At 53.5% G+C, this 26,247-nt stretch overlaps 8 protein-coding genes across 8 annotated transcripts; 6 read left to right on the top strand and 2 right to left on the bottom strand.

Moving 5' to 3' along the window:
- Positions 1-1,115: 1,115 nt before the first annotated feature.
- INS49_010072 (uncharacterized protein) lies at positions 1,116-2,063 on the top strand (the record flags this gene model as incomplete). Its single annotated transcript, XM_043170798.1, has 1 exon — positions 1,116-2,063. The coding sequence occupies one exon, from the start codon at positions 1,116-1,118 to the stop codon at positions 2,061-2,063; it is 948 nt and encodes a 315-aa protein (XP_043025363.1).
- Positions 2,064-3,695: 1,632 nt separating this feature from the next.
- Positions 3,696-4,483, top strand: INS49_010071 (uncharacterized protein; the record flags this gene model as incomplete). The annotated part of the gene is made up of 4 exons (XM_043170797.1): positions 3,696-3,825; positions 3,892-3,943; positions 4,037-4,220; positions 4,328-4,483. The coding sequence occupies 4 exons, from the start codon at positions 3,696-3,698 to the stop codon at positions 4,481-4,483; spliced, it is 522 nt and encodes a 173-aa protein (XP_043025362.1).
- Positions 4,484-5,436: 953 nt separating this feature from the next.
- Positions 5,437-6,954, top strand: INS49_010070 (uncharacterized protein; the record flags this gene model as incomplete). The annotated part of the gene is made up of 2 exons (XM_043170796.1): positions 5,437-5,547; positions 5,602-6,954. 2 exons carry the CDS (start codon positions 5,437-5,439, stop codon positions 6,952-6,954), a joined length of 1,464 nt encoding a protein of 487 aa, XP_043025361.1.
- Positions 6,955-7,351: 397 nt separating this feature from the next.
- Positions 7,352-9,531, bottom strand: INS49_010069 (uncharacterized protein; the record flags this gene model as incomplete). The annotated part of the gene is made up of 4 exons (XM_043170795.1): positions 7,352-7,841; positions 7,954-8,161; positions 8,682-8,711; positions 9,024-9,531. 4 exons carry the CDS (start codon positions 9,529-9,531, stop codon positions 7,352-7,354), a joined length of 1,236 nt encoding a protein of 411 aa, XP_043025360.1.
- A 3,974-nt stretch (positions 9,532-13,505) lies between these two features.
- On the bottom strand, positions 13,506-15,029 carry INS49_010068 (uncharacterized protein; the record flags this gene model as incomplete). The annotated part of the gene is made up of 2 exons (XM_043170794.1): positions 13,506-14,674; positions 14,747-15,029. 2 exons carry the CDS (start codon positions 15,027-15,029, stop codon positions 13,506-13,508), a joined length of 1,452 nt encoding a protein of 483 aa, XP_043025359.1.
- Positions 15,030-16,667: 1,638 nt separating this feature from the next.
- Positions 16,668-20,080, top strand: INS49_010067 (uncharacterized protein; the record flags this gene model as incomplete). The annotated part of the gene is made up of 7 exons (XM_043170793.1): positions 16,668-16,894; positions 17,108-17,900; positions 17,970-18,686; positions 18,851-18,912; positions 18,974-19,242; positions 19,412-19,791; positions 19,937-20,080. 7 exons carry the CDS (start codon positions 16,668-16,670, stop codon positions 20,078-20,080), a joined length of 2,592 nt encoding a protein of 863 aa, XP_043025358.1.
- A 1,844-nt stretch (positions 20,081-21,924) lies between these two features.
- INS49_010066 (uncharacterized protein) lies at positions 21,925-22,189 on the top strand (the record flags this gene model as incomplete). The annotated part of the gene is made up of 2 exons (XM_043170792.1): positions 21,925-22,110; positions 22,175-22,189. 2 exons carry the CDS (start codon positions 21,925-21,927, stop codon positions 22,187-22,189), a joined length of 201 nt encoding a protein of 66 aa, XP_043025357.1.
- Positions 22,190-23,978: 1,789 nt separating this feature from the next.
- On the top strand, positions 23,979-25,586 carry INS49_010065 (uncharacterized protein; the record flags this gene model as incomplete). Its single annotated transcript, XM_043170791.1, has 2 exons — positions 23,979-23,991; positions 24,142-25,586. The coding sequence occupies 2 exons, from the start codon at positions 23,979-23,981 to the stop codon at positions 25,584-25,586; spliced, it is 1,458 nt and encodes a 485-aa protein (XP_043025356.1).
- Between the last annotated feature and the right edge of the window lie 661 nt (positions 25,587-26,247).

Genomic DNA, 26,247 nt, shown 5'->3' with positions numbered 1-26,247 from the left:
ATTTTGCGCTTTTCAGATTTTCTCGACCGACGAAACCAATTCTAAATGAATGGCTCAGTTGGCCTCTTCTCATCTGTGGACAGACTTAGCTGCTCTTATGGCTATGCATCCCTCCTAGATCACAAAACAGAAGCTCTCATTGCGTCCCCTCTTACCTTGGCTCAAGGCCACACGGTGTGGAATTTCTAAGGTTGGCGACACGAGTTCTGTACAACTCAGTACAGAACCTCCAGCCACATCATTCATACAGCGTGATAGTAGAATATGTATGGGAGTTGCATCCCTTTCTCTCATCACATTAACGTGGTATACTAGCAGGTACCCTGAAACCACCGTTAAATCCGCCGTGGCCATATACAGAGGGGTGATGGCTTTCCCCAAGAAATAGGGAATCAGGATCAGTTCGATAAATATCGTGACCATTGTCATGATACTGTGTGTGTCCACATTCAGAGGCCTCTGTGAGTCACTTTAGATACTACAGTATGAGTGAAGTCGTGGCCGGAAGTGTCATGAGTGACATCTTCAAGTCTGCAATCTACTAGTACTTGCTTCATCAGCTTGAACCAGGGGCTTACAAAATTGTAGGATACCCCGTTTGTAGCGCCAGTAACACCACTATCTACGTGACGGGCAGTATATATAGCCCTGTTCAAATATCACCCTACCCTGCGTTCGCGCACACTCGGACCAAACCAGGTTGGTTCGGTATTCCGCGCGAGTATGTAGGGGTCGCATTCGTCCGGTCTTGATAAGCGAAATATCGGACTGCAAATCGTTCAGACCGAAGTCCGAGCCCCGCGACGCCGTGGATGGAGCCGAGGGTCCTTCTCTTTGGCCACTATAGCATTTTATTGCGGGTGTATGCGCGGGTGTCATTCGTTACAAATCCGGGTGCTTATTGCGCAGGTGAACGTCAAGGATGCAAATTACATCATATTCGCGCAATGATGCGAGCACGTCCGGCGTTAAGTGCGAAGATTCACCACGGACAATCAACATGACCGATTCCACCTTTGCAAAATAAATACCCTGCTTCGGTACTACAGATTGCTGTGAACCTGTTCCTCCGGCCTTCTCTTCATCACCAAAGAATACAACACCTCCAGAGCATCATGACTGTTAGATACGATAACGTCATTGTCTTCGGACCCACCGGAGCAGTTGGGGGGTCAACTGCGCTCGAGGCAAGCAAGCGAGGAGCCAAGGTCTGGCTGGCGATGCGAAACACCTCGAAGGCAATCGCGGAGATCCCAGCCGACGCCGAGAAGTCGGGGAAATTCGAGCGTGTCCAGGCCGACCTCACTGATCCAGATTCTGTGGCCACGGCTGTCAAGAAGTCCGGTGCGAAAGCAGCATACCTTTACCTCATCTTCGGGTCTCACGATCACATGCGCGGGTCCTTGAAGGCCATGAAGGATGCGGGCGTCGAATCTGTCGTTTTTCTGTCGAGCGTGAGTGTCGGCCCAGGCAAAGACCTCCGCTCGTTCCCCCCTGAGCCCTTCATTGGGTACAGCCATGCCCAAGTTGAGCTCGCGCTGGAGGAGATCGGGTTCCCCTACGTCACAGCCCTGAGGCCGGCAAACTTCGCGAGCAACTACTACAACATGGGCCTTGATAAATCGGAGAAGCCTGCCAAGGCCAACATTACCTGTGAGGATACGCTGGTTGATAATATCGTCCCTAGCGATATTGGTGCTGTTGGAGGTGCTGTGCTGGTAGAGAGGCCCTCAGACGGCAAGGAGATCATCTTCCTGTGCGGACCAGACCACGTCACCTTGGAGGAGGCATGGGCGACTATCAAGGGAGTTAGTGGCCGGGATGATATCGACACTACACCACTTGGTGCTGAAGAGTGGTTGGCCAGGATGAGTCGGCACACGCCCCTGCCGCTGGCCAAGGAGCTCTTGCAAGCCTACGAAAAATGGAGAGACCCCGAGGCGATGCTGCCAAGAGCCGAGTTTCAGCAAGCAGTGGCCAACATCAAGAAGTTCACCGGGAGAGAGCCTACGAAGTTTGCAGACTATATTGAGGCTCAAAAGGCGGAATGGCTGGCTGTTTGATTGTCAATTGGCAGGCACCGCGGAGGCGGCGGGTATGGTGTGTTGAAGCTACGCCTCGGAAGGTGAACACCCAGTTTAGCAAATGCCATACCCTTGACAAAGGATGACGATGAACGAAGGTCTCGAGCCAGGTGTCTTGGTCAATCGTGTGCAGTGCGCTGACCATCGTGAGAACCCACTAATGGCCTCTGGAAGCAGAGACGCGGTTCTTGACGGTGTGGAAAGCGATGCATGCTGAAGCTGGGCCTGCAATGGTCTCATCGCTCCTTGGAAGCGCCGGAAGAGAGACCGACAGGTGATCTCGAGCCCATCGCGGCGGATGCCCCTCCCACGGGCTGCTCCAGATGACTGGTGGGCAGTGGTGGTACGACCCGTCACAGACAGGTCACAGATCAGGCCAGAATCGGAGACGGAAAAGCGGGGCCGCGCATGAGGTCAGTGACGTATTTCCGTGTCCTCCCGAAGGAGCATCAGCTTCTCGCAACGAAGTCGAGGAAACCATTTTGATGTGCGAAAAAAGAGGCTGAGAAAGTTGGATCAGAAGATGAGAGCAAGATTCCAATGCAAGATGAGATCGGATCTCAGAGGGCTGTCTTGCAGTAGGCATGGCGAGCAGGTACGGCCAATCAGTAGCTCCGTTGGCAGGAACTCAAGTTGGGTGGTGAGTGGGGCAGTCTCGCTGCTCTTGCATGTCTTACCCCGGATTTTCCCCAGACAAGCTGGCTTGGGCTAGGATCATTCCGCGAAGCAGACCAGTAGCAGCACCGCGGCAGGGTAGCAACCCTCCCCTGCTGTGGTATGCGAGCAAGGGCTAGCAGAGAAGCGGGGGCAAGCTCCTGATCCACCCTTGCTCGATGTGAGGGTCAGGTCACGCGATGGGCTGACTGGCGATGGATGTCGACTGGCAGCCCAGATGAGCTGTGGAGGCCACACCAGGGCAAGGAGTAAGCTCGAACGGAACTGCTGGAGCTGCAACAGCCCCCCACGGGCACGGCGGGACTGCCCCCCATATTCTTCTCTTTTGTTAGGCAGAGGCAAAGGCAGGGAGAGGCAGAGGTCACTTGACTGTGATGGGCATTACCCCGCCTGACCGCTGACGAAACCCAATTCAGGGAACAATGCAAGTACCCTCTTGGGCCAGCAGCATGCAGCGTTGGGGGCATAGACCTACAGAGTGACCGAGACAAGGTACTTGCCGTCTCGTACCCACCCACTGTGAGGCAGGTAGCCTGAGGTAGGAGTGCGGACGGACAAGGCTCTCTGGCGAGGAGAGGGGCACAAGGGGATACGACGGCGCAGCTTGGGAAGTCACGCTCGCCCTCACGCCATAGCCCCTTTCGTAGCCTGGACAATGCGTGCCTGCCATGATCGGCCCATTACCCAATGCCAGCCAAACCGAATAACCTTCCCACCTTCCCCTCCTCTTGTACTTCATTCGAGCTTCCCCCTCTTCTCGTGCTCTCCCTGAAACCCATCGCCATCAAGCAATCAAGCAAATCAATCATCAACTCTTGCAACACACAACCACTTGACCATCACCTAGGTCTCTACAAGTGACCTGACGGTTCAGACCACTACATTCAATACCCCTCTCAGCCTCTTCTACCAGAGCCTCACATCACCCCGCTCAACATGACGGAAGCACTCTCCAAGGTCGACTCTGCCGTCGAGGGCATCGACGCCAACAAGGATGCCAAAGATACGAAGAAGCCTAGGATGTCTTCGATCGCAGCGCCTGGCGTGTGGAATATCAAGGACATTGGTACGTTCTCTCCACTGCCTCGAAAGCTCACATAGCTTGGGCATCAGCTGACACGCATGGGGACAGAGGAGCAAAAGATTGAGCTGCAAATAGCTCCCGAGACACAGAAGACGGGATGGTAAGTGACCTTCTTGAACGCTCAGACTCACCATCCCTGGTGTGAGCCAGTGAAATACAGACCCGGACGCTGACTCTCGTTTCCTGCCTCCAGGAAGGTCAACACCTCGCCATCAACGGTTGAAGACAAGGACATCCTGAAGAAGATGCTCACGGAGCCACCAGTCAAGAAGATTGACCTGCACTTCCCACTGGGACTCGAGGTCGTCGCACGGAACCTCAAGGGCGTGACAATCAAGGATGCACTGGATGCCATCCACAAGCAATTCAAGAAGAGGGTATGTACCGCTCCTCCCTCCAGGCACCAAAGCCCGAAGGTGTTCCCCGGTAGCCGAGATGATATCATACCAAATTGAAACATTTACTGACTCGATTCGTCAAACAGGCAGATGACGAGCTCGACAAGCCCTACCTGGCTGGTTTCGAGTGGGACAAGGAGGAGTCATGGACCAGGCTGGTGGTTCACCTGCAGGTCAACAGCGGCGTGGTTGCTGCCCCGTCAGGCAAGAAGAAGAACAAGAAGAATGCTGCTGAGGAGTAAAAGTGTCGCCACGGCCGTCAACCACTTCCAATGACTGTCTTCCAAATTGAGTCTTGCGTGGATCTGGCGTGGTTTGGTTGGAAACCCGTCATGTGGGGCGGCATTGGTGTTGACAACATCTTGGGCACGGCGGACTGCTGTATTATCTATGCCAGTCCTCATCCGAGAGAGACAATAGCTCGTCGCCGGAAAAAGCGTGCAAAGCACGGCAATCAATCGAAGAACATGATCGCTACTCAAGCTTTCAAATGCGGGCAGTAAGGCTCCGTTTCATAGCCTGCGTTCGCACGGTGACAGACACTGATATAGGGGGGCCTCGTAAATACTGTAGACACGGAAGGTATGGAACTCATTCAATAGTGTTCTCAGCCCCAATAATCATTGTAATCAATTGATGTCGTGTAAGAGAACTGCTCTTGAGTTCGAGAACTGCAGCGTGGTCAGTACAGCGCACGCTTCGAGACCGGTCCGCTCTGTGGGTTCATAGCCACCTGCTCAACAGTGTGGGCAGCAGCTTCAGTATCAATTACGTGCCTGTCCTCGATCTGGAGAAGCGGGTCCCTGATGGTGCGGCGACGTTTTGTGGTGTATATAGAAGGTGCGGGGCGCTGTCAACCCCGCATTCTCCGGTGTTAGCCGTGTGCGGAATGGGCGCGGAGGCGTGTGCCAAGGGGCGAGCCGTCGGAGACTTGGACTCAATGTCGACACTCCGACAAGCTCGCGCCGCGACGTCACAATCCAGAAGCCGAACGAGTCGGGAGCTGCTTGTTGTGTCTACAGATTTAAGATGCCGACACTTCCCGCTGGTGCTTGCTCCAGTGTCTCCTTGGAGAACGACATCCTTCAGACTGCTGCTGGTTGATTGACCATCACCAAGGCACTTTCACCATCTACTCGCTAGTCTCTTTCACCCCCAAGAGAATACTGATTGTCCCAGAGGGAGCCGCATCATAATGCCTGTCACAGAATTTGACTTCAAGGAGAAGTACCGTTACCAGAACGGCTTCGACTCTTACTTCGAGCAAGTACAAACACCAACTATCTGCTGCGATCTCTGGGGCGCTGTCGACAGTTCTTAGGGCTAACCACGCGTTGTTTCTTCTGACAACAGAACCGAGGCTGTCCCGGATGCCCTCCCAGTCGGCCAAAACTCCCCACAGAAGCCGCCACACGGTCTCTACGCTGAGAAGCTCTCCGGTACAGCCTTCACCGCACCCCGACACGAGAACAAGCAGACATGGCTTTACCGCATCCTCCCTAGCTGCTCGCATCCGCCCTTCCAGCCGGCCTCGTCCCAGCCCACGAATGGCCACGGCAATGGGCAGCCCGTAGACTTCAAGGAGTCGGCTGCGACAAAGATGCACTATATCCCCAACCAGCTCCGTTGGGATCCCTTCGACCAAGGCTCGGGGGACACGGACTTTGTGAGCGGGCTGCACCTGGTCGCCGGCGCCGGAGACCCCACGGTCAAGTCAGGAATTGGCATATACATCTTCGCGGCGGCAAAGTCGATGGACACAAAACATGCCTTCTACTCCGCAGACGGTGACTTCCTGCTTGTCGCGCAGGAGGGCGTGCTGGACATCCGCACCGAGCAGGGATGGCTGCTCGTCAGGCCCATGGAGATCGCCGTGATCCCGCGCGGCGTCAAGTTCGCCGTCTACCTGCCCTCGGGCCCCGCGCGCGGCTACGCCCTCGAGCTGTACCAGGGCCACTTCACGCTCCCGGAGCTGGGCCCCATCGGGTCCAACGGGCTCGCCAGCGCGCGGGACTTCCAGGCGCCCCTGGCGTCCTTTGACGAGGACTGCGGCAGCGTGGCGTTCGACGGGCCCAACTCGTACACGGTGACGGCCAAGTTCGCCAACAGCCTGTACCAGACGTCCCAGCCGCACACGCCCTTCGACGTCGTCGCGTGGCACGGCAACTACTACCCCTACAAGTACGACCTGGGCCGCTTCAACACCATCGGCAGCATCAGCTTCGACCACCCGGACCCGAGCATCTTCACCGTGCTGTCGGCGCCGACGGACCACGTGGGCACCGCCGTCGCCGACTTCGTCATCTTCCCGCCGCGCTGGCTGGTCGGCGAGGACACCTTCCGCCCGCCGTGGTACCACCGCAACACCATGAGCGAGTTCATGGGGCTGATCCAGGGCGGGTACGACGCCAAGAAGGGCGGCAAGGGTGGGTTCGTGCCCGGCGGCGCGAGCCTGCACAACGTCATGAGCGGGCACGGCCCGGACGCTGACAGCTACGAGGGCGCGCGGGACGCGGAGCTCAAGCCGGCCAAGGTCGGGGCCGGGAGCTGCGCCTTCATGTTCGAGAGCTGCCTGATGGTCGGGGTCACGGACTGGGGGCTCAAGACGTGCAGCAAGGTCCAGGAGGAGTACAGCCAGCACAGCTGGGGCGGCGTCAAGGTCCACTGGAAGAGGCCGGCGGGTGCGAAGGCCGATGGGCATCTGCTGAAGTGAGGGTGAGGTCAAGGGTATGTCGTAAAATGTATGTACGTGTTACCATTGGGCACCGCATCAGATTGCAAACAATTCCAGCGATGTTTCAGTATTACTCCTTGAGATAATAGTCTTTTATTGTACGTCCCGTACATTCTTCATACTTCATGTTCTCCTATATCGTCAGGCTCACAGGGTCACGGGCGGACTATCCGTCCACGCTTCCACCAAAGTTAAATATCAGTGTAGAGTTCTGTAGAGTCCTACATGCAGGCAGGTCTCTCCTGTCATATGCCGGCTTCTGCGGCGGCATTGGGTATCTCAAGTTATCCACCACTCACGCACTATTTACTGTCCAGTCCTCATGTATCGAGTGACATTTCTCGCAAGCGTCATCCATATCCCAGCCTTGATTGCCCTATCGCGATGCCGCCGCCGCCGGCGCAGTCTCGAGCGGCTTCCGCCCGTAGACGACGCTAAAGGGGAAATACGCATGCACGCTGGTATCATTAAGGCTCTTGCGCACGTCCACGAGGAACATCTCGACCTGCTCGGCCTTCCAGCCGAGGCCCTGCGTGAGGGGCCTCTTGGCGATGGCGGACAGGCCCTCCATGAGGATCATGCGCAGGAACCAGATGCCCTTCTGGCGCTGGCGGCGGTCGCGGGCCCAGCGGCCGATGGGCAGCTTGTGGCGGGCCTCGGTGACGTCGTCGAACCCCGCGTCGCGGAGCCCCTGCGGGAGGCGGTTGATCATGTGCAGGTCGAGGCCCAGGTTGGCGACGCCCAGCTGCACGTAGTAGCAGAAGTCGCGGAAGGCGTAGGGGGTTGTTTCCGTCAGGGTGTTGTCGTCTGACCGGGGCCAGTAGGTCAGCTCTTGGAATTCTATGTAGCCGCCTGGCTTGAGGTGTCTGGGGGGGGGGGAGGGCCGTGTTAGCGTTTTCATTCTCGATTTACATGATTTGACAGTATTCTTTCCCGCTCTTTATCGATCTCTTGGAGAACACTAGGGGAGGGTCGTACTTCATTACTCGTTGTAATAACGCCGCTGGGTCCTTGATGGAGAACGCCGTGTAGCGCATGTGTATATAGTCGAAGGCGTTCTCGGGGTAGTCCGTCCAGTCCTCCTCGAAGTCGTCTGCCGAGAAGAAGACATTGTCCCAGACATAAGCCGGCTGTATTGGTGATATGTCGCAGCCGAAGATCTGTGATTTCCCGTACCTCTGAGCCACTGCAAAGTCGTCAGCTCACCTGTTTCTAGTTTCGCTACCGCAGCTGCCCGTTCTCTCCTGGCAGTACCACACTGCTAGCAAGGCTTTCTAGGGGTTGGGGTACAGAATGTGGGTTTCACCCATTTCCGGCAGAAGACCAAAGCAGCACTTGTGCAGGTCTTGTTGGATTTGGGGGCTATGACCGCGGCCGGCCATGGCCTATTCCCCCCTTTTTGGACAACAAAAGGCTGGAAGTGGCCCAAAGCGGACTTCCATCCATGCTGTCTCACTGATGATGACAGGGACACCGACCAGAATGCACGTGGCCACGATGGGCTGATCAAGAGCACTCGGGGAAACACAACCATGTTTGACGGCATGCGGTATTCCGAAGCCATTCCCTCCCCCTCCCGGTCCCGGGTACATCATGTTCCCCGGCCAGCACAGGTCAAGGTCCTCCGAGACATTCACATCCCAGCAGTATGGGTTGGACGGGAGAAGCAGAAGAGGGATGCAAAACACAAGTATCGTCGCACTCACTTTCCATGGCCCACTCCCCTGTCCCGGTACCTGTTGATTCGTTACACGATACGTCAGCCCTCTGTTTCTGATTTGTGGCACGCCCAAAAAGAAAAAAGCCACGTGAGTGGCATATTGTTCAGCTCGGCTCGCCAAGGACCCAGGCCCTGCCGATGTGGTTGATAGTGCGTACTGACGGGCGAGACGCCGCAGACGGGTAACTGGCAGGGGACGAGAAGAAAAAAAGGAAATACACAGGCCGGCCTGGCCATTGAGACATAAAGGGGCAGATGGGAATTGTGCGCAGGGTTTGAAAAAGCCAGGCCCCGAAGGGTCAAGATAGAGAGAAGGGGTAAAACATACCCAGGTCGAAAACCATGCCGCCCCTTTTCAACGCCTCCTCGACGGGTGCGTACAGCAGCTTCTCGTGCATCATCCACAGGGCCAGCTTGTGCTTCATGTCGTCGCGCTCCTGCTCGGACTCGTCGTTGGGCAGGGGGTAGACGACCCTGCCCGAGGCGGGGGCATGGTACCTGCGGCCGTTCTCGAACACAAAGTCCGTGTCGGCGAAGCTGTTGTCGTCGTCGTCGCCGCCGGCTGCGAGCTCCTCGGTGGATGCGGGCGTGATCCACGTGCTGGTGAAGGAGGAGGAGCCGGCCTGGCCCCCGGCGGCCGCCTGGCCTAGCAGGGACGGTGGGGGCGAGGGCTCAGGGGCCCCGACGGCGGTACCTGATGGTGGTGGGAAGGTGCTGTTACTGCTGTGGTAGTAGTCTGCTCCGCTGGTTGGCGGGCAGTAACTGGAGGTTGTTTGGCCGGGGAATTGTGCCTCTCCTTGGGACGATGATCCTGCCGCTGCTCTTTTCTGGTCCATGATCGAACTGGATGCCGAGCTGGGAGGGGAGAGCATTATTGTCATGTGCAGGAAGCCTGGTCTGGAGTGCGCTGCCTCTGCACTGTGACTTTCCACCAGTACTATCTTGTAAGTGGATGCTGCATGGCTGTCCGGAATTTGGATGAGATAATACTATGTCGTCGAGGGGCCGGTGGTCAGATGAAATAAGGCTGGCGTGAGGCTCTTGCCGGAGGGTCTGTCCGTCTGAGTGAGCAGGAAAAAAAACCAAGTCGGGTCAAGTGAGAGTAAGCAGCCGATCTGTCGAGGGTACGAAGTACCGTGCTGTATTGGTGGCTGGAATAAGTATGGCCTCGCTTGTGGGTGGCAGCGGTGGTGGTGTCGTCAAAGGATGGGTTGACTTATGGCAGGAACCCATTGGGCGAGCGCCAATTTATGATCCATAGGGTCGGGTAGGTGGGTTTCTTTGTTCAGGTGCCCCCGTCTGTCAGTCGGGCCAGGGATTGGACAGCTCAAGGGGGTGGATGACTGGGATCCTGGTCCTTCGAGGTGCTTACTACGGAGCACAATGGGGCGGACTTGTTAGTCTAGCAGTCTACCTGCCCAGGTGCTGCTGGCCCAATCCATTCGCGTGTGCTACTTGTTCTGCCAGTGGCTGGGGGTGGAGGAAAACCTCGGACTATGTACCTGTGGCCGTCATCAGCCCTGTCCCAGGGCATGAGAGCATGGAGAAGGATATTTGAAGAGAGGATGCCTCCTCCTGCAGAACCTGAGGTACCTAGAGTGAGATGACAGGTTCAGGCTCGAGCCGGTGTAGACGAGGCAGGCTGGCTCCCTGCATCTTGGGACGGATGAGACACACTTGCCTGCATACTGCAGCATACTGCAGTCCCAAGGTGGCTCTCGCATGCATGCAGAAAGGCTGTGCTCTAGCTCGGTCCTGTGAAATGAAGGCTCCGGGCTGTCAGCCAGTTGGGACACCTTGAGAAGGGGGGGGGGGGCTCCCGTTCAGCCGCCGTCTCGGTCTGGAGCGGTGTAAAGACGCGACAACCCAGCCAAAGTAGGAGATCCGGGACTGCAGCAGGAGCTAGTCGACCGCAGTCTGTCGTGCCTGGACTTGGCAGGAGGGGGAAACCGAAGAATCAACCCACTTTTCCCATCAACCCCTAGGCTAGACTGGGCAAGCACATGCCCGGGTTGCACAAACACACGCGCGCGCACACACGGCTCGTTCTGGTAAGTAAGCAGCAGGTGAGGGGGTTCCCAGTCAGATCAAGAGAGTTCAGGCAGGCAGTCAGAGTCAGATTCGGATTCGGACGCACACACAGGCGCAAGAAGGGCAAAGTGGGTATCGGCCCACCGATAGGCGCCGAGGGAGCGGGAGGAAGCAAGATCCACGGGTCCCAGTGGGATGGGTTGCAGCAGGGAAGTCGAGCAGGGGCGGTCCCAGGATCGGGTTCCCGGCGTGGCGGTCGCCTGCAGGGCTGTTCAGGCTGATCCATCACAGTGTCTACACTAGGTACCCGCCCGGCTCCCCTCGCTGAGATGGTTGAGCAGCAGCAGAGCACGTACTACGGCAAGAGCACACGGCTACACCGGTACACAACAGGGCCATATGTATTGTGGTATCACGGACACAGCAGCAAGCAGTCTCTGGTGGCGACCGTGGCCGTGTCAGACCGACACTGAGACACCGCCTGTTGTTGCATGCAAGCCATGTCTCTTGACGAGTTACTTGGCCCTGCCCACTGCCGCCACGCCGGATGCGGCACCAACAAATGCCCCCACACACGCAGTTAGGTTTCCAGACACCTGGGCCAAGCCGACAGCCGGACCCTAACAGACGCGGCTCAAACATGGGACGTGTTTAATCTCGGCGGTATTTCTGCCAAACCCGGGTCGCATTAACTGCCTACCTGCTATAGGTAGTTACGTGCACAACAGTCTATGGCCAGCAAAGCCAGGTCAGCGCGACTTGTTATATTACCCAGGCATGCACATGAGCATGGCACATGATATGCCGTTGTCCGTCGTCACTGGTGATCCGGAGGTGCCACCATCCACCCCACCCATCCCAATTGCCTGGGCATGGCCAAGTTGATAGGGCCAGGACAGCCTCATGCGGTGTCGGACGTTGGATGCGAGCCCCATGTTGAACACACACAGTAGCCAGGCTTTCCGGTTCGGGACAGGCGGGGACACGGTCGACACACACTCACCAGCGTTGCATCGTCCCTCTAACCACCCAACATCCATCCACCCCCCGGGAAACCTTGTTATTAGACTACTGTGCAGCGCTGTACTGTGGCCCATGCAGCCTGACGCGGATCCGCAATCAACGGCCAGAGGGGGTTGTGAGACACTGGAAACAGACGATCGTTCACACTTGCTTGCCGCCTGTGCGTCTGCCTCTGCCTGTGCTTGTGCTTGTGCGCACGCTCATCACTGCTGCGCGCGCCTCAAGCATTCAAACCTTACGCAAGTTGGAGGCATCCACGTTCCCGGTGGTCGGTAGGTCGCATCAGGACAGGAGATCTGCGTCTGCCCAACTCTCGTCTTTTGCCTCTGATCCTTCTCTTCCGCCCCTTTCTCTCTGCCGCTCGCTCTCTTTGCACAAAAAGCTTCAGTAGCCACACCCCCTCTCTCAATCTTCCCGATGCAACACCTCCACGCTTGCCACGGAGCCGGATCCGGCCGTTCAGTGGAGTTTCTTGTCGCAACCGAAAACTTAACCTCTCGCTCTCGGCATTTGCTCTGCAAATCCCGTCCCTCAGCCAGGCTTGCAGGGCCAGGCCTAATGCGGTCAGCCAGGCCGAACACTCAATCTCCTCCCGCCGTCAGCCCTCCTCCTCCTCGCAAGAAACATGGAGAAAAAGGCCCGGCCTTTTAGACCTGCACATGAGTTTTGAGAGATAAGCCGTTCAGAACCCCCCTCCTGTACCGCAGAGATAAGGGCCCTGGTCCTTGCGATTGCTCTGAGTTCCAATCTAGACACATCTACGTTGGATGTTTCTGGCACAGCCCTGCCCACGGAATTTGTTCCGGGAATGAGGTGGGAACTTTGGCTCGCTGCACGGTCTAGCGCTCCCAACGTGCATGGTCTCAAGCCCTACCTAAATGGGAAATTTAGATGAATCTAGTCAACCCGAGCTGACGACCGTTGTTGGACATCGAGCAGAGTTCATATGACGGTAATGTGACTGTCTCCAAGAAGCTGAATTCCAGTTGGCTGGTCTCGCTCTGACCCCCTCCATTACTATGAAATGACACCGCCCACCTCAAGGCCCCATGGGAAGCACCCAGCTGCCTGGGACAGCTCCTTGATCGGTGGTGAGCGTCCCGAAGGATTCGTGGGAAAAAAGAGGGGGTGGGGGAAGGGAGGGGGGTTTGTAGCCGACCTGCCGACGAACAGACACAACATTGAAAGTTCGGGAAGGATTCCCTCCCTTGCACACGTCCTTGCGCGCAGCACACAGCGATGCGACCCTCGTTCCGTGGTCCTGGGGCGAGCAGGGCACGCTGTCCTGCAAAGCTGATCCCTCCCGAACAACTTTGGCTTTTCGGAGCCGGGCTCCCGGGTCCGGATCAGTCAGCTCCAGTGTAGGATGCACCCTTGGCCCTGCCTCGCGACCTGTCAGCGCCTGACGACTCGTGTGGTTTTGCCTTATGTTATACAAGCGTTTGTAAGCCATCTTGGGCACAGACTGGTAGGCTAGTGAAGGTTGCGTGATCATCACTCATAAAAGATTGGGCACTCAGGCACTGTACAAGGCCCGGTCCCGTTTCCTCGTGGCGTAAAGTCCTGCTCGGCCTCGGGCTGACCCCTCAGGGCGGGATCGGGATCGGCACAGAGTGACATCGCACCATGACATCGCCCTCGACCACTTTGGTAGAGTTTCGAGAACAACTTGCTTTAACCGTTATTCCCGGGCACCAACTGACCCTTCCCGCCGAGATGAAGCAGCGGTCAAGGTGGGCCGGGCGAAGGCCCAAGTTCATGCCCGCCGGTGGTCTTGCACGGGTTCTGCAGAGGTATGTAACCGGCCTCGGAATCGCTTCGCAAGCCTCTCCTCGGAGATCACGAATTCGCGCGGGAACCACCCGTCCAGATCTTCGTCGCCACGCATCATCTGCACCATCGCGCGCGCGCACATCCAGCAGAGCACCATGCCGTGCCCCTGGAAGCTGCAGCTCGCCCACAGGCCGCTCGACCGGGGCACCTCGCCCACGAATGGGAACCCGTCTGGGCTGTATCCCATGATCCCCGTCCACTCCCTCCTGATCCTCCCGTCGGGGTGGTCCTCGCCCCAGTTCCGCCCGAAGCACCGCGCCGTGGTGTCGCGCAGGTGCGCGCTGATGTCCTCGTTAATTGTGGTGTCGTCCGTAGTGCCGTACTCGAACAGGCCCTCGTGAGGGGCCTTGACCAGCCCGCCGCCAATCACGATGTCGCCTGCGTGTTTGGACCCGGGCGGCCGAGGGACCATGTACTCGTACCCGTTCTCGTAGATGAACGAGTACGTCGTAGGCAGCCCGTCGCCAGGCATGTTGCTCCCGGGACGGTGGGCGGTGACCTGTCCGCGCAACGGGACGATGGCTCCCTGAAACGCCTTCCACAGGTGAGCCGAGTATCCATTCGTGGCGAGGACGACCTTGTCGGCGATGATCTTCCCGCGTGGCGTACCGACCTCCCACCTCCCGCTGCCGTCGGGGCACCGGCCCAGGCTCACGGCCGGCGTGTTCGTCTGAAGGTTCAGGCCCCTCTTCAGGGCCAGCTTCAGGACGCCCACTCCGAACCCGTAACCCGAGATGCTCCCCGCGGCGTAGCTGACCGCCCCGACGGGCTCCGGGTCCGCGCCCGCGCAGTAGAACCGCGCCTTCGCCTCCTCCCTGTCGTGGAAGGCATACTCGGCCGCGGGGTCGTCCGGCCCGAGGGCGGCGCGCATCGCCGCGACGGCCTGGGCCTCGCGCCAGTGCGGCTGGTCGTAGATGATGTCCACGGTCCGGCAGGGGTTGGAGTCGCACGGGATGGCGTGCTCCCTGGCGAAGGAGTGCACGGCGTCGATGTTGGCGAGCTCGAGGCGCGCGATCCTCGCGGCGGCGGGGGTGCCCAGGGCGTCGGCGTTTGCGAGGAAGGACCGGTAGCTGGCCGCCTTTGTGTGGCCGCCTGAGGTCGGGCGAGAGTGCACAGTCAGCCCGTGGTCACTATATCGGGGGGCACGGAAAGGGCTGAGCTAACCATTTCGCCCCGTCGCGCCGGAGCAGGCCTGGCGCGCCTCGAGCATGACGATGCTAGGGGGCGTGCTACTAATGCCGCTCATACCACCGCCACTGCCATCCTGCAGCAGGTTCCATGCGACGGTGGCGCCGGTGATGCCGCTCCCGATGATGAGGACGTCTGCCCTCCCGGGCAGGTTGGGGGTCGTCCTCAGGTCGGCGATGTCGTCGGGAGGGTCTTGCCAGTAGCTCTGGGTTGGGTTGTCGCGTGGGAGCGTCACGGGGATTTTGGCGCGCTCATCCATGGTTTAATTCGGCTTTGGGCAGCAGTGCTGAGTTTGGTGGTTTGGGTGACCACGGGAGAGGGATGACAACTCGTTCGTCCCACAATCTTGGGCGCGGGGTTAGGTGCCACATTCTGTACCAAAGTCCCTAGATTCCTTTGCAGAGCAACTAATGAAGCGCGCATTGGTCTGGGTGAGTGACCCAAATACCAGTTGGGCTCTTTCGGCCTGGGAGACCTAAACGCAGGAGAACGGAAAACAATACTCCCATACATACTTGCGTTCGCGATTGTTGATCAACTGGTGACGGGAATGCGACATGACGCGGGAGCGCCGACTCGGAACGTGCCAGCAGTCAAGTCCGACAAACTCTTGTGCAACCGCCGTGGCAATTCAATCAACATGACCATTTCAGCTTGGTTAATACTAAATCACTCTCCAAGACTGACTAAGAGTTTCCAGCCCCCCAAGACCTCCCGTCCTCGTCCCGTCGCCAATACCGCCGGCGCAGCTTCAGGATACACTGGCATATGTAGATTCAGCTAATCGTGGTGGTTCGGCTTTCATGTTGGTGAGGTCGCTGTTTGCGGTAGTCCCCACGTGGATGCAGACACACAAGGCGATACGTTCGATGGGTACATACACAGGCTTTTCCCCTTTGTGCAATATCACATTAGACAGAGAAGGTATTTCGAAGTCAGTCACCCCTGGCCAGGACCGAGGGTAGCATACTACAAAATAGAACACTGCAGTAACCCGCAATTGAGAGCGACGTTACGGCTTCTCGCTTGGAATGCACATTCTCTGCCGTTTATATTCCGCATTAGTGACCATGCAATCAGCCACAGGGGCGCAGTATGGTGAAAAGTCGATTCCAAATCAGCCAGAGGATCTTCGGAACTGCATTTACATGCAGCTGGACACATAATCCCGAGCTCTGACGTATTGAGGAGGGAGTTATCACTCTTCTACCACTCTTCCCTTGTGAAGTTCGGTATGCGTTAATATTTTGGTTCATCGATTGAGGACAGCCAGACCAAGGTTTATTTACAAGACTTATACCTACAGCAGGTGATGCTGTCAGATGCTGTTGCTGAGTCGTCAAACCAGCTTATGCTATAACCAGAAATTTTGGATTTGGCCCTTCGAACAATCCGCAGCCTGCGGACTTAGCGATACGCAACTCCAACCCCGTCCTCTCTGTACCTGTCCATTCGTAAGCCGAGCTCGGCACCCTGTGGATAATGATATATTCGATCTGTTCAACGAAAGGGTGGAGAATCCCTCCCTGCCGGATTAAGGGATTTCAACGTCACTTCTCGCACAAAGCGCCGAATCTATTGTCATGGAAGTGAGTGCAGACTGAGGCCATAATGAAAAGTTGGCCTATGCGACGGAAACGGCTTCGCACAAAGGGAACCGCCTATAGACCTGAACAATTGTGTCTCCTCCAGTGTCAAAGGAGTGCGTATTGATAATGCTCCGTGGAGGAAAGGTAAAAGTTTCTCCCTTTTATCAGCTCTTCGGGAATACAAGGCTTGGACTCGTACCCAACCCATCCATTCGAGGAACACCCCCGCGCCTTTACTGATGCTTTTCATTCCTTGAGCCTGGTCTGTTCCCATTGGTTAATTGAGGACGGAAAAGCTGGCTTTCGAGATGTCGTCTCAACAGCTTGAGAGGTTGGAGTATTCGGCTGAAGTTGAAAGCCGATGGAAGTCGTTCAAGACTTTTTTCGACCAGAACCGGGCTGTAGTTGTGAACCGATGGCTCGCTATGAACAAGCAACAGCGGATGGACCTCTTGGCCGCAAATTGGCAACAATCTGGGAAAAGGGACTCTGAAAAGAACTCTGAAATGCCCAAAGACCATCGTCCAGATTTAATGTGAGTACATTTCAAGAACACGTATCATCACTGTGTGGGAGCTGCTTTTCTTGGTTCTGCTTTTTCCATTCTGGACATCATATACTCTTACCGCGCGGCGTTTGACTACAAGTCTCGGTACACAGTCACTACGGTCACCCGAGCTCATCTCTATCCGTGAATTGTATGCGGGGGTCCGTTTGCTGGTGCAAATTGCTGACTGCAGTGCTCCAGGGAAGTGGCACCATGGAGAGACAATTCAAACAAGTACAGGAAGCTACTGCCGTTAAAGACAGGCCTGGACGAAAATCACCAACGATGGCCAGACTTTAATCAAGAAGACTTAACCAAGCGCGACGAGTCATTCCTGACAATGCTGTCTTATAGGGCGCAGGAGCATCCCGGTCAGTTCGCTACACTCGACTGTTACCGAGATAACAAATTTATTGCGGCAAATGAAGGCCTCGTCGACCTGGAGCGCAGTTATTTCTACCAGCGTGGAATGGCCGTGGTGACAATGACAGGCGAATCAGACGAGGGAGACGAGTATGGCACTAGGTATTTCCCTGATGATGAGGAGGAGGTCATAGCGCTACAGGAAGCAGGAGGCGTTTGGGCCGAAGTGCCAGCTATTCAAGCGATGGTGAATCAGCGCAGAATATACCATTTCCTGCAATCAATGGTGTTAAGGATTGGGTTCGGGCAGTCGTACAAAGTCGCTAACGAAACGACTGAAGAGAAATGGCTGCCTGAGTCTCCAGATCCCCAGGATGTTGGAACACCCAAGTATGAGACGGAACTAGGTACCTATGTCGGTTTTCTCCGTGAAACCATGCATTACACTGCGATGAACACCAACTTGACACTCATGGTGCTTGGTATCTGCTATCGGCAATCGAATTCCTATGCGGCCCGGCTCAGGGGTCTGAAATCAAGCCCACAGTTGTTGTACAATCACATTTCCGACATACGCGAACATTCACATCACGAGATCGCGTATTCCCTCAATAACGAAAAACATCGATGGGTAAGTCGTGTCAACTTTCTGTGTAACGCAGCCATTAGGAGCGGACTCTCGTTAATTGGTGCTTGGCAGGCGGCTTATAATAACAACTTGAGGAACCCCGAAATGGTTGGTACATATCTCATCAAGGCTCTTCATGACCTGACAGAAGGTCTGGACGCCTGGTCCTTCGCCATGAGAACTTGTGCGGTTTTGGCAAGAGAGGTCGACAAAGAGGAGCCCGACTTCAACAGATATATTTCTTTGCTCGTTTACCTCTGCAACGTCTTGAGGACCCGCTCACAACTTGAGAATCTGAGAACAACGCTTGCGTGTTCTCAAGGTCTGAGGAAATATTTCAGAAACGCCTCGTTTGATGAAAACAATCCAATTCCGGAAACTGTGGGGAATCAACGGCTTCCCAAGGATAACGAAGAATCCTCGCTTATCTCACTCCTCAAGGCACTAAGGGAAAAAGACGTGTATGATGCGATCAGTTTCGAAAGCGACGGCTGGGCGGATGAAATCGTGACCCTCTGTCAGAGGAAAGAGACTGGAGAAAGGTGGATGACGAACTTTGCGACTGACAAGGCAGAGGAAAGTCGCGACGCCATGGGCGCCTTTCTGGCGACAAAAAGGATGTGGGAAAGAGAATATCTCGCTCGAATCTACGATCCCTACGACGAAGAGGAGCGGAAAAATTACAGTTCGCATTCAGACAGGCTTCGCGCAATCAACCCGATGGATAGAGCATTTAAAGCCATTGTGTCGAAACATATGATCCCCAATCCCAATCTCAAGTTCGACTATGTAGGTTCCACGAGCTCTTCCCGACCCCAAAGCTCATATCAGTGCGGCTGGTTGGTATACAAACCAGATAGGTATTATGCGCTGCTATGGGGGACCTCTGTAGCATCTGATGCATACCTATCTATTAGGCACACACGCAGAACATCTTGCTGACACTTCGTTAGCCGGACATTGAGGACGATCAACAAGACGCGAAGCGTCGAGAACATGCGGCTACAAGGAAAGCGTCAGAGCAAAACTTGGCAGCTCTTTGGGCGGATCTGCAGCCTTTTCTCGTTGAGAAGCAGGCTCTCCGAAGACGCTATCACAGAATTGAACAACGCCATCCCACTTGCGACGGCAGACAACGGCGCCGACGTTGCTCTCGACCACCCTCCTCCACCTCCTGAGACTTCTCCCCAAGATGAAGCGAATCCGCCTTCTACACCTCCTGGTCCTTCTGGCCCAGTCGACCCTCCTACGCCGACCGGGATGCTAGCGGGCCTTTCAGTCATTACACCACCAAGAAGGCAACCCCCCGCTATGAGAACTCCAGAGAAAAAGACGACCGATGATGGTGAGTGGCTTTCTAAAACGGTGTTCGCCCCATGCAGGCATATCTGCCATGCCTGCTTCCTGTCTCAAGAGTTCTTTGACAGGTTATAGGCAGATAGTGTCCTATCACATCCAATTTCCATACAATACGTACCTGTCATCGATTTTATAGCTGACTGTCACTGCCGTAGGCGTGAAAAAGACCACTCCGCCGACGCGCCGGCGCCCACGCGTTGTCACACCTCCGCGACGACCAGAAACCGACCGCCGGCGAGAACGAGCAGAACGGTACCGACAATTAGTAGAGCGAGAGCCCGAGCTCCCTGCTGCCGTCCCCAACACTGCCCCTGACCCGGCGGGACAGTATCCAAAGATCGAGCTTGACTCCAAAAACTACGAGCTTTTAAAGAGTTTGATGACGACTGATGGGCTCTCGAGGCCGGGCACGGTTCCATGGAATGATATAATTGGAATCTTCCGGGCTATCGGGTTTTCGACCACGGTGTCCGGCCGATTATCCCGGGGCGGTCTCCAGATATTCACCCCAACCGAGGCACTCCGTCAATCGCAGGTAAGTCACATGATGAGAATTAGTTCAGTGGAGCCCAGAGTTCCAATGCTGCGCGCTCCCCAGGCGTCCAGGAATTACCAACATGCCCTCGTGGGAAACAAGCTTTCGGCAACAACTGGTCTGAAGCTGACAGAAGTTTCTATAGGGTATCGACAAACCGATTTCAAGAGATCGGCCCCATGGGCCAGATCTTGACTTCAAAAAAGCAAGGAAATTCTTTCGTGGAACCCATGGCTTCGGAAAGTATCCAAACTGGACTTTCGATCACTTCAAAGAGGCCGGCACATAGGATGGGTTGTTCTCGATGCTGGAGTTGCTCCCTTGAAGAATCGTCCTCAGCCCACATAACGGAAGCGTCTACAGGTGGAGTGTCACGAATCTATCTACTGCTTAGCCAAATAGACCGTTCGGCCAAAAGACCAGAATTTCCAATCGCTGTTGGAATTCCTAAGCAGTATGTAAGTGCTACGGAGCCGTACCGTTATATGGAGAATTTTAATTAACTCAGGCAATATTTTCAATGTTATAAAAAGCCCAACTCTCCTTAGTTAGTTTTAAATCTTCACATTAAACTATAGGACGCCGTTAAAGAATGAGACTTTCTTAATCACTTTATGATATGACTGTTTGTGTAACAAGGGGTGTATTAAAAAGGGCTCACGGGCTTACATCTATAAAAACGATGCCCTTTAAACTCTTTCAAGTTTGCGGCCAGATTCAAGCAATAACACCCACTTCAAATCTGAATTTTTAATTTTGCCAGGCCCAGTTACTGCTTTTATACCTCGCGAGAACGCGCAATACAGGGTGACCTAAAAAAGATTATCCATATTGCTACACCTCATTATAAAGAATATAACCCTATTTAATTAATTAACACCTTTAATTTATCCTTTTTATAATTAAATTTACATTATTATAATAAATTTAAGATAATGCTATAAAAAAGCTACTTTTTTAATACTTAATTTTGCTTTAAAAAGCTAATTTTATTATTATATTATATCTAAATAAGATAGGAGAGTTAAGGAACCTTTTGCTAATGCCATAAAAATCACGAATTAGGCTTCTTTTTTAGGTCGCCCTATATAATTACCCTTGATGTACTCCAAGGGGAAAGAAAAGACATCTGTAGCAAGTGTGACTTCAAAGCATCCACTCGCTTCTGGGAGTATAGTTTACAATTTGACTTTTGCGCCCTGGTCACTTGATCGCAACGCTTTATCATGTGCTACGTTCTCACTTCTTTCTTGCTCACGCCGGGGGGGGGGGGCAACGGGTTGCATTATGGCCATCATGATGTGTATTCACGGTGACAGGGCAGCTAGATCCCACCGCTTGCTGGCCATCAAGATCAAGGAAAGAGAGTTTTGTGAACACAACCAAAAGACTCGCGTGCATCAAATTCGAGTTAAAGTTGACTTTCGGGAGGAACCACCAATCACGCTTCGTTCATGGGGTAACAGTGACAGCTCGAGGCACAACTTTGAGTTGCGGCAAGTGTTCCAGGACCGCGGGTGCCGGCGAGGTTGTGATGCGACGCCACACCAGAGTTCTTACTATTTGCAATGCACATATACAGGGAAACTTAACAAAGAAGCCTAATTCATGACTTCCGTGGCGTTAGCAAAGGGTCCCTTAACTCTCCTTTCTTATCTATGCATCACCATAAAAATAATACCAGCTTTTTAAGGTAGAAATAAAAAGGAAAAAGGTAGCTTATTTATAATAATATATCCTAAGTATATTATAATAATGTAAATTTAATTAAGGAAAGGATAAATTATAAGCTATAATTGGTTGGAGATTATTACATTCTTTATGGGACGTTGTAGCGACATGGATAATCTTTTCCAGGTCGCCCTATACCTCCGTTCCCCAGATTGCAACCTCACACGTATGTGTGTCCGTGCAGAAGATGCAACCCTCGACGCCTCCCATGTTCAGTCACCAAAAACATGCCAGTGCTGCCTGCCGGACTGGCGGTGACTGACTCGGAAGAAAGATCGCACTTGGGACATGATTATAAAGTCTACTGAAGCAGAGCGATGATGTGCATGTAGTTTGAAACCTGTGGGATATGCTGTTTCGAATGCATGGACGTATCGTCGCCACCATACTTAAGTAGCCGATATGGCTTCACTTGATCTTGTGGTTCCGATGGGCTCACTACCCCGAGACGACAGAAGCCATGTGGCAGTCTACGTCGTTGCCTCCGTTGTCCCCGTTACGGCTCTGGTGGTCAGCGTGCGGTTCTACACACGATGGGCTGTAGTGAAGTCGTTTGGTATTGATGACTGGGCGATATTGGCCGCCATGGTACGTTTGCCAGCCTCTATGCCCTCTGAAGTGTGTGCCATTGAGCTGACCTGTTTTGGGGGAGATCAGCTACTCGTGATCGCTGAGGCGGTATTCCAATGTCTAATGGCACAGACTGGCCTGGGAAAGCATGCTTGGATGCTCACAGAGAATATGACCCTGAGGTTCTATCAAGTTCAGTATTCTCACCCTGTCCACGTCTGCCTCTGGATGAACCGTTGACTAACAATGACTTCGACCCGCTAGCGATGGTATGTTGCAATCATCATATTTTACACCGGCCTCGGTGTTGTCAAGGTTGCCCTGTTGCTGCAATATCGTCGTCTCTTTGCGGCAAAAATACAGAGACTTATTGATTGGACACTCGGAATCGTCCTTGTGTGGACAGTAATTATCGTCTTCATGTGTGTCTTCACATGCTGGCCAATTCCCGGGTTTTGGGACAAGAGAATTCCGTCGAAATGCCTGCCGAGATACCAATACATTATTCAGAGTGTTGGGAACATAGTAAGCGACTGGGTAATTTTCGCTTTACCTCTGCCTCTGCTATGGCGAATGAGGGCCTCGCTCTGGCATCGACTGTCGCTAATCATGCTCTTTTGCTTGGGCTTTTTGTATGTGGTGATCACTAGCCCTTCCCCAAAATGGGCCTTGTTGAGTTTGGCAAGAAACCAGAGGCTGACAGTATACCATCAGTACTTGCGCGATCGGGTTCGTCAAAATCAAGTACCTACCAGTCAAGCCAAGCAACGACGACCTATACCGGCAAGTCGACAGTGCTTCTTGGTCACTCGGCGAGCTTTGTGCCGCCATTATCGTAGCTTGTCTTCCTGTATTACGGCCACTTTTCTCCCCCAGTTACCGAGCCGTGGTACGCAGAAAGATAGCACGCATTGTTCCAAGCAGAGGCTGCTGGAAATTCTGGCGCAGAAACACTGGGGTGCCTCTTGAACAACTTGAATCTGGTGTAATTCAGCGGCCGAATTTGGAGCTGGAGAAGGAACTACCTGCAATCGAGATCATTCCCAGTAACATGCACAATCGGATCGAAGAGGGAGGAACATGCACAGATGCTCCTCGTGGCGGCCACACACATCCGGCATCTTTCGTCAGTTGGCCATCGGACGCGAATGCTGCCGCACCGGCGTCACCCGCACCAATACATTCAAAATCCACAGACAAGAAAATGAAGTTCACCGCAGTCAGTATTGAAGATTGAAGTTTTGGTTGGCATCTGGCTTGTGATTTTCTTGGGGGCTGGAACAGAGTACGATGTTACAAAAGAAGACCAAGTGGAAGCATGTAGTGTTCACGCTAGAGGTCGGCCGCAGGCATCACCTACAGACCCTGAGTCTAGGCTATGAATGATGATTATTAGGAATTATGGTACTGGGGCTTTTCGTTGTAATGTGGCACCCAGAATCACCCATCGGACAATGTCCATGCTGCATGGACGGTGTGGCTGACGACTTCTCAGCAACGCGTAATTGCACACGACAGCAGCGGTTCGAATACCCACTTCCCGTCTGCGCTCGACGTCCCACCTAATCCCGGCTCTTTACATGCCACTGCTCCGCCTCAATGAATCAGCATGCTCAAGTAAACTTTGGTCGAGTGGTCCTAGAAAGCAGGGAAATTCAACCGCTGGCTGAGTTGGTCCACTTTATCTATCCTTGGACAAGCCAGTCGCGAGACATTTCGTGTCGCACGCGCAAGCAAAGGGGCAATTGGTTGTTCTCCACGCAATTCTCAGTGCATCGTTCTCTTCATTATCATGAAATTATCATGAAGCTTGGCGACGGGATCCTGCGTCACGGCTCGATTTCCACATCGATTTGCACTCTTCGACAGTATTGAGATACGACAGGATGTTGACTCTCGGTCAGTCAAGCTGTCGCTCAAAACTCGCTACCATCCCAAGGATAGCCGGACTCTTGGCTATTTTCTTAATCGCCCTCGTATTCCCTTATCGAACAGAGATCAGGGCAAAATGGGACAACACTGAGACGCTGTCCGAATGGCTTCCCATAGCTAGCAGTGCCAAGGGCGAGGAGGTCGGTTTAGCGGAAGAGTTGATATTCATTCTCGAGAACTATTCACCGGCCGAATTGAAACCAATAGAGGCAGTCAAAGGAGCAAAGGTAGACCGGTGGCCGGCCGATCACGATGCGGAGCTGATGGACATTCTTGAAACCACACCGAAGCAGACCTTGAGTCTCATGGAAGCCCATAGTGGGTATATCAAGGCAGTGGAGCAAAAGCTACCAAAGTATATCCCCACGAAGAAGCACTCCCGAGGTATTGTGACGGTCGGCGGTGGCTCATACTTCCCGCCTTTGATGGTCTCATTGCGGCTTTTACGTCGAACCGGCACAGCCATGCCGGTCGAGGTTTTCCTCCCCGAAGAAGAATACGAGGAACAGATGTGTGAGGAAGTGCTGCCCGCCATGAACGCAGCCTGCCGCACTTTCCCTAAGCTGGGCGGCAAAATCTCCCACTATCAGTACAAAGTATTTGCCATAATATTGTCCTCATTTGAGGACGTTCTCTGGCTGGACGCTGACAACTTTGCGCTTCACGACGCCGCTTCTCTCTTCACATCAACCCCGTTTCAAAAGACTGGGATGGTCTCATGGCCGGACATCTGGCAGACAGCGGTATCCCCGACCTACTATCTGATAGCCCAAACAAAGCCAACACCCGTCTCTGCTCGTGCAAGTACCGAGTCCGGGCAACTTTTAGTGTCTAAGACCAAGCACTGGAAGACTCTTCTTTTGGCGGCTTACTACAACTACTACGGTCCCGAATACTACTATCCATTGCTATGCCAGGGCGGGGCAGGTTGTGGAGATAAAGAGACGTTCCTCCCAGCAGCCGAAGCCATGGGGCTCCCGTTCTATGCGGTGGAGGCACCGCCCCAGCCCGTTGGCCATTACAAGCACGACGATCACCGAGAACGAGGAATTTACAGGTTTGCGCTCATTCAAGGCGATGCCACCGACGACTACGTCCTCACAAATGGCGCCCACCCATCAAAACCCAGCTTGCGCACGGCGAACGACTCTGAAAGCGATCTACAAGCCGGCGGACCAATTGAAAGGGACGAAAAGGGCGTCAATCCGTACGATACCGTGCGGCCTTTTTTCTTACACATGATGACACCCAAATGGGACGCACACCACGTCTTCGACCATGTAGGCAGGTACGATCTCACCCTGGACTACAAAAATCACCAAGCCGCAGCATATCAGGACCCTCCCGAGATATCTGCAAGAATCAAGGGAGTGGAACGGATGGTTTGGGAAGAAGCGAGATGGGTGGCTTGTAACTTGGAAAGTGTCATCAGGTACTGGGTGGGCAAAAGGGGGGCGATTTGCAAGAAGCTGGAACAATATTTCAAAGACGTGCTCGATACCGAGAAGGCAGTCAAACTGGGACTTGCGTCCAGTATGGCGCCAGCACCTTACATACCTTGAGATACTAGTATCATCATGAATTTACACTCAGATATTTTCAAAGACTCAACAATTTGACCTGGGTCAACAGGCAAAAGAAATCGCCCTGCGTGTTTGCCGTGATGTCAGTCCAATGGCGTGATGCACGGCAAATGTGGAAGGCTATAAGTGTCGTAAGGGGTTTAAAAGCATGATTGTAAAAGCATTTATCTTCTAAAAATAGTTTAAAAGAAGGAAATAAAAGAAATTTAGCTATTTAAGCATTTTAAAAAGTAATTATAAACTAAGGTTAAGAATATATATATAATATACCCCTTAATTAAAAGATAATTTCTACCTTATTAATTACCTTATTTTTTTAAGTAATTAATTTATACTTAAAAATATTAATTATAACTTATTAAGTAATTAACTATTTAATCTTTTTTATAATATATATATTTTATTATTTAAATTTTAGCTACTTATAACCTTATAATATAACTTATAATTAATAATTAAAGTTTTTTTTTAAATTTTTTAATTAAATTTATATTTAAAAATACTTATTTTTATTAATTTTAAGCATTTTTTAATTATATTAAAAATAGCTAAAAGCAATAAAAAATAAACTTTTAAGCTATAAGTTATTTCATTTTTTTTATACCCTTAAGATTTAAAAAAAAAATATAAATATAATTAA

This window comes from Diaporthe citri (genome assembly GCF_014595645.1).
Source record: "Diaporthe citri strain NFHF-8-4 chromosome Unknown scaffold_4, whole genome shotgun sequence".
Lineage (NCBI taxonomy): Eukaryota > Fungi > Ascomycota > Sordariomycetes > Diaporthales > Diaporthaceae > Diaporthe > Diaporthe citri.
This window is presented reverse-complemented; position numbering and strand designations above follow the sequence as displayed.